The sequence below is a fragment of the Miscanthus floridulus genome, chromosome 6 (assembly GCF_019320115.1).
Source record: "Miscanthus floridulus cultivar M001 chromosome 6, ASM1932011v1, whole genome shotgun sequence".
NCBI classification, from domain to species: Eukaryota; Viridiplantae; Streptophyta; class Magnoliopsida; order Poales; family Poaceae; genus Miscanthus; species Miscanthus floridulus.
Window position 1 is genome coordinate 90,181,503 of NC_089585.1, and position 11,834 is coordinate 90,193,336.

General features: G+C 46.9%; 1 protein-coding gene across 1 annotated transcript; it reads right to left on the reverse strand.

Moving 5' to 3' along the window:
* Positions 1-6,184: 6,184 nt before the first annotated feature.
* Positions 6,185-6,752, reverse strand: LOC136458594 (uncharacterized). The gene has a single exon (XM_066458535.1). It carries the CDS (start codon positions 6,731-6,733, stop codon positions 6,284-6,286), a length of 450 nt encoding a protein of 149 aa, XP_066314632.1. The 5' UTR covers positions 6,734-6,752; the 3' UTR covers positions 6,185-6,283.
* Positions 6,753-11,834: the final 5,082 nt, after the last annotated feature.

Sequence of the window (11,834 nt, forward strand, 5' to 3'; positions counted from 1 at the left end):
AGCTCATCAAGATCTACAATCCTTAATGAAAAAACAACACTTTGGCGGGCTGCAAAAATTTCAGGCCTTCAGTCCCGGCCCAGGCCAGGAACCGAGACTAAAGGGTGGGCGGAATTGCCCGCCCAAAAATACCTTTAGTCCTAGCTGGTAACACCAACCGGGACTAAAGATCCTTTAGTCCCGGCTGGTAAGCCTGAGCCGGGACTAAAGGGTTGGACCTTTAGTCCCGGTTCGGCTTACCAGCCGGGACTAAAGGATCTTTAGTCCCGGTTAGGTGTTACCAGCCGGGACTAAAGGGTCCTGGCCTATATATATCGACCAGTTCATCTTCTACTTTTCGATCTAGAATCGATCTCGTCGTCTCTGCAGCACCCGCGCGCGCCGCCGCCGTCGTCTACCCCCGCCCGGCCTCGATCGTCGTCTCTGCCACGCCCTCGCCGCCGTCGTCGTCGAGCCCCGCCCGGCGGCCATCGATTCTCCACCGTACGTCGTCCTCGCGCAGGCTCTGCTCGGCCCCGTGGCCGGCCAGCATGCCCAGCCACCATGCATGCATGGCCATGCATCCATAGCCTGTTTTATTTAGATAGTTTTTTAGATACTTTTTAGATAGTTTTTTAGATAGTTTTTAGGTAGTGTTTGATATATATGTTAGATTTAAATGTATTAAAATTTAATTAGTAGTTTATTCTTAGTTTTTAGATAGTTTTTTGATATATGTTAATTAGATTTAAATGTATTAAAATTTAATTATTACTTTATTTAGATAGTTTTTATTATAGTTTTTGATATATTTAGTAATTATTATTCTATCTCTCTCTCTATATGTGTTAGATTTAATTTTGATTTAGTAAAATTCTATCTATGTATATATGTTAGGTTTAATTAGATTTAGTAATTAATTCTATCTAGAGATTCTATATGTATACATATATATATGTACTTAATTATTTCTATGTGTATATATACATGTACTTAATTATTTCCATGTGTTGAGAGAGAGAGAAAATTGTATCTAGAGAGACATTCTATGTGTTATCACATGCATATCTAGAGATATATACATATGCACTTATTCTATGTGTTGAGAGAGAGAGAGAAAATTGTATCATTCTATATGTATATATACATGTACTTATTTCCATGTTTTTTGGATCGAAAGTGTTTTTTATTCGATTCCAAAGCCTATACCTTATTATTGTTTATCCTTATGAAATATTATGTGTTATTATATTTAATTGGATTTAGTAATTCTATATGTGTTATCACATGTACTTATGTTATGTGCCATAGTAATTCTATATCTATGTGTTATCTTGAAGATACAAATGGCTGCTCCGGATGATAACTTGAATGATGACATAATGGCGAATATTATCAACGCCGGCACCAATGTGGATGACACGAGTCAGTACTTTGCTGATTATGATGATATCCTGAATATGCCGGTGGTTGAAGATCAACAAATTAGTCGCGCAAGAAAATACTGGCGAGGTATATTCGATTATCTATCATCTCTTATAGATGCATGCGTACGTATATTTGTTGTTAATCGTTGTGTTTCTACTCATGTAGCCGGTCTCTGGATCTACATCAACCACCGGCAAGAGTAGGAAAGTCCGAGGGCCAAAAAAGCCATTAGAGGGCCGTTTCATAATATCAGAATTCGACACCGACACCGGCAAACCATTGGGACCACATGCTCAGACATATGTCAATCAATGTGGGTTCATTGTAAGGGATAGGATCCCAGTTAGTGCTCGTGAATGGAAGCAGAAGATATCCGCTCCTAATGTTAGTTTTGTATCTGATCGTGACAAGAACCTAGCTTGGAGAGATATCACTCAGCATTTCACATTACAAGCAGATGATGCTTTGAAGGAGCTAGTGAGGGATTGGACAATGAAGAAGATGGCAACATTGTTCCAGAGTTGGAAGAAGACATTGTATAAAAAGTTTATCTTGAAGAATGAAACGCCGAATTTCAATGCTAAGGCGTTTGTCAAGTTGGAGTCCCATTAGGATGACTTCGTACAATACAAGACATCTCAAGAGAGTGAGGAACGTGTGATGAGGAATCAGCAGAATGCCCGACAGAAGCAATACCATCATCGCATGGGATCAGGTGGTTATAGGAGTGCTATTCCCAAGTGGCAGAACCTAGAAGCAGAGATTACTGCCAAGGGAATCATACCTGAAACAATAGAGAAGAACTGGCCTCAACGCAGCGAAGAATTGGTTCTACGCTCATGGGGGAAGCCTAGACCCAGACACTGGCAAGCTAATTTTCAGCCAAAAAATTGAGAGAGCAACACAGAGACTAGCTCATGCTAGGGAAGAAGCTGATAGTGGTGTTTTCAAGCCCAACATAGAAAAGGATGAATTGACATATGCCCTAGAGAATCCCGAACACTGGTGGTCGAACAAGAGGCTATGGGGCGGTTCCGTGGCTACAAGCATTCCCAGCAGACAGGGATACCTATAGAAGCCGCCAGAGAAAGAAGGATGAGGAGGCAGACCGAATCTGTGTATTGGAGCAATTTGTTAATGAGTCACGACAAGCATTGCTTGAATCACAGTGAACGAGAAAAATCTCTTGAGGCAAGAATGCAGGAGGAGATCAAGAGGCAAGTGCAGCTAGCAATGAGTCAAATGCAATCGACGCCGGGAGTCACCATTAGCCCCGTTGGTCAGATGAAAAGCAGTTGTGCTTCCACGGAGCTGCCAGTTATTCAAGGTGATGCTGGGTTGCTGCTTCCCTATTGATGACATTACCGAGCCTCTAACGACATGTGAGCTGCACATTCTAGATGGTAATAATGCATCAATCATGGTGGCTGTCGGGGTTGTATCTCCAATAGACCGAACGAAGACACCAAGAATCCATGGGTCAGTTATTCAACCTGGATATGCTAGCGTCTCGGTCGATAGAGTGCTCAAAGGTTACAGCAATGTTCCTCTTGACATTGAAGGCGGTGATGGGGAGAAGACACTAGGAGAAGCAGAGAAGACATTTATTCAATGGCGCAAACGCTTCATCATCATTCCTGGGGCGCCACCGCTTCCCCTACCTCACCCTAGGTACGAATGATAGTGAATGAAATATTATTTTTCCTATTAATTTTATATTGGCTTCAAAAATAATTGACCACAACTTGTTTTTGTAGCAGGGTCTCCCCCCAGCCTAGCCCAATCATTCATTCCCCATCTCATCACAGCGTCGCGGGGGGCGAGACGACTTCATCCCCACGGCGATCTCCAACTCCTACACCGGCCCCATCGCCTCCACAATGATCTCCAACTCCTACACCGGCCCCACCGCCTCCTACAACGATCTCCAACGCCTCCACGCCGGACTCCAACACCGGCCTCATCGCCTCCACGCCGGTCTCCAACACCGCCCCCACCACCTCCACAGCGACGCACTACAAAGACGTCTAAGGTCCCAGGCGGCAAAGAAGACCCAAAAAAAGAGTTATTTCTCAAGAAATACTTCCTGAAAAGACTGATGAGCAAATAGCAGCTGAAGAAGGCAAAAAAGTGAAAGATTTTTTTATAGATATCCAAAAGCAGAGACAAGCGAAGCTTAAGGAGAAGTCGTACTTTTACATACCACGAGATCAGCTGAGGCAGAAGGTCGAAGCTCACAAGAAAAAGATGCTTGAAGTTCGTAAGCCACCGCCACTATCAGACTATGACCGCTCCCTCGTGAAGTCACATGATGCACATAAGAAAAGGAAAAGAGCATCAGGGAAGGATGTCCCATAGCTCGGACAACAGAAGCAACCAATGCAAAATCTTGTTGTTGCTAATCAATATGGTTCCAACATAGAAGTCTATCGACCAGACAACTCTGGAGAAGTGTCGGTTCAAGACCTTAATGATTTTTTGAACAAACTGGTTTAACCTTGGATCAAGTGACGGGCAAAGCTCCAATCCAGAACCTGGAAGTTGATACCTGGAAGACTTATAAATTTGGCAAAAGTCTGTACAACCCTGCGGCTCTGAATGAATTGGGTACGCAAATGTACTTGCTCAACAAGTGGTACATGCAGGCGTGTGGCAGGGGTGAGCAGTGGATCTTTGTCAGATTTAGAGACCATCATTACTTCCGTGAGAGATGACATCTTACATATTAGTTTCGAAGAATTGCATCAACTATTCCACTTGGACTGCTCTGGACAAATCAATCATTAGCTCCTTTTGTTTGTAAGTGATTCTTACTTTTATTTAATAAACTCACTTCCATGCGTACGTGTATATAATTATCCTCACATGTAACTTATATTTATATACAGATTCCAGATGTCAGAGCTCCAAAGAATACAAGACACCAGTGTTGGCTTCATTGATCCTTATATCGTATTCAAAACCGATATTATTGTCAAGGACCACTGGGTATCTGAAGCACAGACGAATATCATGAAGTTCTTCGTGAAGCAGCACGACAAGACAACAATACTTTTCCCGTACAACTTTGAGTAAGTGTTAATAATAATGTAGTCTACACATTTTATGTAATATCAATACAACTTATATGCATGTACGTGTGTGTATAAACCAATGCAGGTTTCACTGGATACTCATTGTCATTGAGTTAAACTCAAGTCAGTTAGTAATCTTGGACTCATTGAGAAAAGAGCGAGCACAATACCAAGATATGATAGACATTATCCAGGGGTAATTTCGATCTCTCGCGCACAACTATTATTGAATAGACTTTGCCATAATTTATTAACGATCGTACATTATTGGTCGCACAGGGTTTGGAAAGAGTTTATTCGGCAACACCGTAAGGATTGCAAGGCACCACTTAATGTAGTTGAAATACCAGTAAGTAGTACTATATATACTTCCCCACGTGTTTAATTACTATATCATACTTTCAATTTACGTGTGAGATGATGAGAATAATCTTCTTCTCGTACAGTGGTGTTTGCGGCAGGAACCAGGTAATAACTTATGTGGATACTACGTTTGTGAATTTATCACTACATACATAAGAAGAACTCCTGAAGATGTCCTCAGAGTACGTATATATCAATTTTTATTTATTTTTAAATGAATAAATATATATATATATATGTATTAATACTTTTCCTTTTATTTCAAATGCAAGACTGAATGGTTGAAACGAAGGGTCATGCAAAAAGACCATCTGAAAGCAGGTTCAAGAGTCAATAGCAGGATATCTTCTATAAAAAGTGCTAAATCCCAACGGCGAGTTCTACTTTGATCTAAGGAACTAATGATGTAAATTAAATATTTATTGATATCGTTATTTTCGAGAACAAGATTATGAAAGTGTTGTATATATACATATATATCTATAATATATATAGTTTCATACTTTATTCGAATATAATAATGCTCGAGATGAGAATTAGATGTAATTATATGCGTGCGTGTATTTATATTAGCGACGTAGAATACGTACATAAAAACATATTATATATTAAACAAATATGTGTAACTGAACTGAAAACAAATTAAACAAAAAAAAAGAAAAAGAAAAGGAACCTTTAGTCCCGGTTGGGGTTACCAACAGGGACTAAAGGGTGCGGCCAGGTTTGCTCGGCTGGAGGACCTTTAGTCCCGGTTGGTAACACCAACCGGGACTAAAGGTCCCTCTTTAGTCCCGGCTCGATGATCCGGGACTGAAGATTTCATCTTTAATCCCGGGATCGTTGTCCCGGCGCGGTAACCGGGACTAAAGGCCGTTACCGCCCGGGACAACAGGTCCATTCTGTAGTAGTGAGACATGATACACTAACATACCTGCAGATGAAGAAATAATCCACCTCTTTACAGGGTACTCGGGTTTGTGGAGTATCGTTTGAGGAGACGCGATATAGCATGCTAGTGACTGCCTGCTAACAAATTCGATGTTCCAGACCCAAACAGAGTCGCTCATGCAGCGAAAGCAGAAGTGAGGGCCTGAGAAGGAGTGAGGGGTACTGCCAGCGTGCATGCGTCCAAAACGTGAGCAACAAATAGTTGAACAACCTCTCGATCATCTACCATATCAATTTTTTGGAAAGGATTCATCACTGTTCATCTACCAAGATCTTACACACGACACAAGTTACCAATCAACTTCTTATACTACTTTTTTTCACTGAAACAATATAACATACTCATCATTAGTTACTCAGTTCCACAAGACAACAGATCGATCGAACACGTCACGAGACACGAGAGGAAGCAGTGAAGTCACCAAAGGAAAACCGTACGTGTCTATCTTCATCCATCCATACGTGCAGGCTGCAATGCAGTGCATATCGTCTTATGCGCGATCCATGTAGCCGAGCTCGGAAGGATGGACGGGGCTCAGCAGCGGCGGCGGCGGCGGTGTGCGGGGCTGCCAAAGCCGCTGGCCTCCGCAGTCGTAGTGTATGGCCCCCGTGAACTCCAGTGGCTGGCACCTCCGCCCGAGGAGGATCGTCCGCCGCCACACGCACGCCTCGTCGCCGTCGAGGAGGTCGTCGTCGCCTCCTCGCCCGCGCTTCCGCTCCCCCACCCTTCTGGGCGGCTTCACCTTCTTCCTCAGCGTCTTGCTGCGCTTGACGACGACGAAGGCGCTGTCGCTGAAGACGTCGCGGTGGCCCCCGCCGCACGGGAAGAACGGACGACGTCTGGCGACGAAAGCGGAGGACGTGACGCTCTCCCTGCGGCGAAGGGGCACCACCAGCCGCCGGGCCAGGGAGGAGAGGAGGCCGGACATGGCACTGAACATGGCGTGAAGGCTGGGTCGATCGGGTGCAAGAGCAAGACTGCAAGCGCAATGGAGTGATGGCTTTTTTGGATTATTGTGGGTGTGGGACAAGAATCGGAATGCTATTAAAAGGGAGCCGACGCCCAGTTGGCAGTGGTTTGGTGGACCGTTTGGCACCCAACATGATAAATTTTATGAGATTAATTTATAAGGGGCTGGCACCGGGCAGCATTTCAATTGCGCATTAATATTATATTATACAGGTTTAAAATTTCTAATTACGCTTTTGACAATTAAATTATAGGTACCGTTGGAAAGCTGATGTATGCTATTGGTCAAACTTCAAAACAAACTTTTAAGAATAATATATTGGTAGGAAAAAAAAGACCAGACCAAAAAATGAGTATATAATATATATGTAGGAGTTACAATAGTACGGAAGGGGGAAAATCTGCGACACCGTCGCACAGTGGCTTCCGTGAGACACCACGTAATCGGTTGACACGTGGCCACCGAAAAGCAAGGTGGCTGGTGGGGTTGAGAACACGTGTCAAGCAGGGAGACGGCGTCTCACGCAACGCAGCATGCGACGGTGTCGTAGAATTTTTTTTTTCCTACGGAAGGGACGAGGTGTACAGCAGTCCCGAAATGCCAGTATCATTTGAAATTCTGAATAGAGTCAATTAAGACACTGTTTGAAAATAATATTCCCTCCGTTTTTTAAAGCTGCACTACAATTTGACAAAGGGTCTCAAAAGTAAACTTGGACCATTAATTTCACTTACAATGTATTATCCAGACGAACATCTTAGTAAAATCCTTTTGAGATATGAATCTATCAATATCCCAAACTTTCATTTTTTTATGAGTTCTCGATCACTAAACTTGTCTAGGGTTTCAGCAAAGGTCCAAATGCATTTTGACCCGCTCCCTACACAGACATGGCATGCTGGCTTAGTGCTGATGTGGATCTGACATGTTTGATCTAGTACCTAAACTTTTGCACGGCACTACCATCTAGGCCCTAACATACAACGTCATATTTCTAGGTTCTCAAACTTGCTAAAAGGGGCACACAAGATACCTAAACTTGCACGACAGTGTCGTCTAGGTCCCAAACTTGTTAATCAGGCCACATGAGGTCCAAATTATCATTGTTTGCGATAAGGCCCCTGCATGGTTGCTGACTATACACTTGACATGTGGGGCCCATATGTCATCCCTCTCTCATCCCCTTCCCAATTCCCTCTTACACGGGCTCACATGTGGTCCCTTTGTCTCATGTCCTACCTAGGGTGAAGAAAGACCTATCAAATGATGGTGGAACTTAGATCTAAGGCACCAAGGATGACTCATCTAGCAGGTACTATTTACAACAAAATAATCTACCCAGGTGGTTAGCCTCGTTTTCCTCCACACCAATGGTCATGACTCATGAGGTCACTTTTATCAAAGTTAATCATCATGCCTGAGAGATGTTCAAAGCAAGTAAGCAACCATTTTAAGCCGGAGGCAGGGAGGGGAGCGAGAGTGGAGGCGAGTGTGGAAGACAGAACTATCGTGTGTAGGGGTGGGTAGGCTAGCAAAACTACCAAAAGTTGGGCCCATGGGGCCATGGTAGGCAAGGGCAATTGCGCAATAGGTCGGGGGTGAGCATCATGGGTAGGGGTGGTTGCCGCAAGAGATAAGAGGAGCAAGGTGGAGATTGGGGAATAGCTGACATGCGAGCCCGAGCTAAGTAGCTAACAACAAACAGTTGCTAATAGAAGAAAAATAGTCATCTACATTTCCTCCCATTCCATCTCTCCTACCAAATACAAAACAGAGAGGGAGAATTATTTATTTGGCACTGAAACAAATCAGTGTTTCGTATTTGACACTCGAAAATTTGAACTTTCTTATCTGGCATCAAGTTGAAATTTCCTTTTGTAAATGGCATTGCCGTCCATTTAGGACAATAACGATGTCAAGTGACCAGTAAAAAGACATAAATACCCTTGTTTTCCAGCAGAAATCCACGGTGCCAAATAGGGAAGTTCAAGTATTTTCGTATGGACGATATTGCCGGAGCTCTTGCGCAGCCCCGTGCCATCGCCCTGGCGACCCGACGCATAGACCCGTACCAACGTCCCCGCATCGCCGCCCCTACCGACTGAAGGAGGCAAGACGATGGCGTGTCGCTGTCGTGGCCCCGCACGCGAGGTCCGCTCGTGCTGCTCCGCCACTCGCCAGTCGTCGCTGGACCTATGCGCCGCTTGCCGCCATCCCCGGGCGCCAGCTCATAGCTCGCTTTTGCCGCGTGTTCGGTGCTGCCCTGTGTGCGTCGTAGCTCGCCACTTGTCGCGGCCTCGGGGATGGCGGCGGCTGCATGGGCGGTGTGGCTGGTCGCCGGCTGGCACGCGCCCTGGTACACCACGTACAAGGCTCACTACAGGGAAGCCGAGTGCATGAGGGTGGAGATGGAGGAGCTCCTCTACGCCTACGGCGTCAACGTCGTCTTCACCGGCAGGTACAGCGGCAGGCATACCCAGAGCGCTCTCCTCTCGGCTGCCGCCGCCGCCGACGTCCCGTCCTTGCTCCGGCCGGCAGCCGATCTCCGGGCAGACCAGGCTAGTTGAAGGAGGCGTAGCTGCAGTACGAACGCGATCAGCGTGGGCACCCTCAGCATCGCCTGCTTCAGCTCGTACGGCACTTTCCTCTGGAACGGCGCGTACTCGGTTCCCCTGCTCACGAACAGAGCCTTGGAACTGATCACGAGTGGCGCAACGTAGCCCATGGCCAGGACGACGAGCATGGTGATGGACGTGGATGCGGACGCCTCGGGGCTCCTCTTGGCGTGGAGGATCTGCAGGGCCGTGAAGATGCACGACATCGTCGTGGAGACCACCAGCATGACGCTCTCCAGGTCCATCCGCGAGATCGACGCGGACACCTGCTCGGCGTACATCCCGAACAGAGCAATGTCCATCTTGCTGAAGAAGAGAGGGTCTGTCTTGGCTCTGAGGCTGCTGATCACTCCCCTTCCGTGGCCCTACGCCTTTGCATTGAGCGAGGCGAAGTGAACGGTGATCAAGATCTGGCCACGGAAGATCTGGCCACTGCCCGGACCTAGCGTCGACGCCGGACCCCTTCATAGGCGGCCACCTCTGCGCGACCAACTTCACGACGGGCCCCGCCGCGGGGCGCTTCTGCTGGGACCGCCAGCCTCCCAGACGGACTACAACGCGTACAGGGAGAGCAGCTTCGGGCACGGCGTGCTGGAGGTGAAGAACGACACGCACGCGCTCTGGCGGTGGCACCGCAACCAGGACCTCAACATCGACGTCACCGCCGACGAGGTCTACATCGTCAAGGAGCCCGACAAGTGCCTCGGGGATGGCGTGGGAGTCTTCTGTGTTTCGTATTTGGCGTGGGAGCCCGACAAGTGCACCGGACGAGAAGGCAGCGAGCGAGCTGCCGAGCCGCCGCTGGTCTCGCGTGCAGGGGCCGGGGGCGCTGCTGTCGCGTAGATGGTGGTCGGCCTCGCCCTTGGCTGGCCATGGCAACGGTGAGCGCGTGCACCCGGAGCTCCGCTCCGCCATGGCCGCGCGAAGGTGAGCATGGCCTACATGAGCACGCCTCGGAGCGCGCCGACGCTGGCCCCAGCACGGGTACGTGGCTCGTCAAGCAAGGCCGGGGGCGGCCTCCCGCAGGGTGGCCTGCTCGCATCCCATGGTGGTAGGAGAGTCGGGGCTGCTGCGTGGTGGTGAGCTCGGACACGCCGTGGAGGCCGGCGATGGACTGCGTCGCGGACCTCGTGGAGACCGGCGCCACCGTCATCAGGCTGGGCTCGGCGTTCCATGCGGACATGAGCGGGCCCAACCTCACCATGCGGCCGATGCTGGATCCGGATGCCGGGGCGGAGCTGACGGAGTCGGACTTCCTGGCGAGCGTCACGCCGGTGATCGAGGCGTTGGTGTTCATGTCCATCTCCTCGGGGCCGCTGGGGCTGATGGGGACAGAGGTGTACCCGGGCCAGCGCCCGGACACGGAGTAGTGGACGAGCGAGCGGAGCGCGGAAGCGCTGGCGGAGTTCTGGAAGAGGTTGGAGGCGGCGGAGACGGAGACGGGCACGCCTCGGTCGAACTCGAGGGCGAAGTACACCATATGCGCGGCGGTGTCGACGGAGACGAGCACGTCCTGGTCAAACTCGTGGGCAGCATCGTACAGTGCCCCGGATCTGGGATGCTGGGGCTCGGTTTCGGTTAAATTTCAGTCTTACGTAAACAGAGGGGTACATTGGAGAAAGGGAGAAAAAACTGACAGTCAACTAACAGATAAGTAATGAAAATAGACGGCAGTGCCAGTTAAGAAAGGAAATTTTAACTTCGTGCCAAATAGAAAACTTCAAATTTTTGAGTGCCAAATACAAAACACTGATTTATTTCGATGCCAAATAAATAATTCTCTCAAACAGAGATGTTCTCGTTCACTCAACTAAAAAAGGAGATGGGATCATCCCATCTTAAAAAACTAGAATGGTTTCATGGCATCTCCCTCTTGGACCAAATGCGACCTAAGAGTAAGAGCGCAGAGAGAAAGGACACCTCTTGAAAGAATATCCATGAATCAGTTACAATCTAAGATCTCATTTGGGTGCAGAAAATTTTCTCTATTTTTTATGTTTGTTGTAGAAATAAATTAATTTAGGTGAGATCATTATACCATTTCTATAAAACTTATGCGTTCTAGAGTAGCCTAAGAATAAGAGTGAAAGGAGGAAGAGCACCTTGCGAAATACTTAGCATTGTGCTCCAACAACTCATTCCAAACAACTCATTCCTACTCCTTTTGATCATTTTTGGGTGTTACGGTGGTATTCGCGCTAGTTAAACTGGTTTATGAAAAATATTAGTGATTTTTAAATAAAATTATTATAACAATAGATTAATGGTCTATTTAATAATACTAATTATATATTATAAATAGTAATACTTTCTTATATATATTTAATTAAAATTAAATATGTTTAATTTCTTGAAAAGCGAGAACGACTTGAAAAATGGATAGAGGGATAGAGGGAGTACATCCTGTGCCACTGCTTTTGTTTGCAAGCGGAACTATTCAGATTTCAGAAGGGTCA

Bases quoted from the DNA above. Each gene is read 5' to 3' on its own strand.
- LOC136458594 (XM_066458535.1), bottom strand. From the start codon at position 6,733: ATGTTCAGTGCCATGTCCGGCCTCCTCTCCTCCCTGGCCCGGCGGCTG.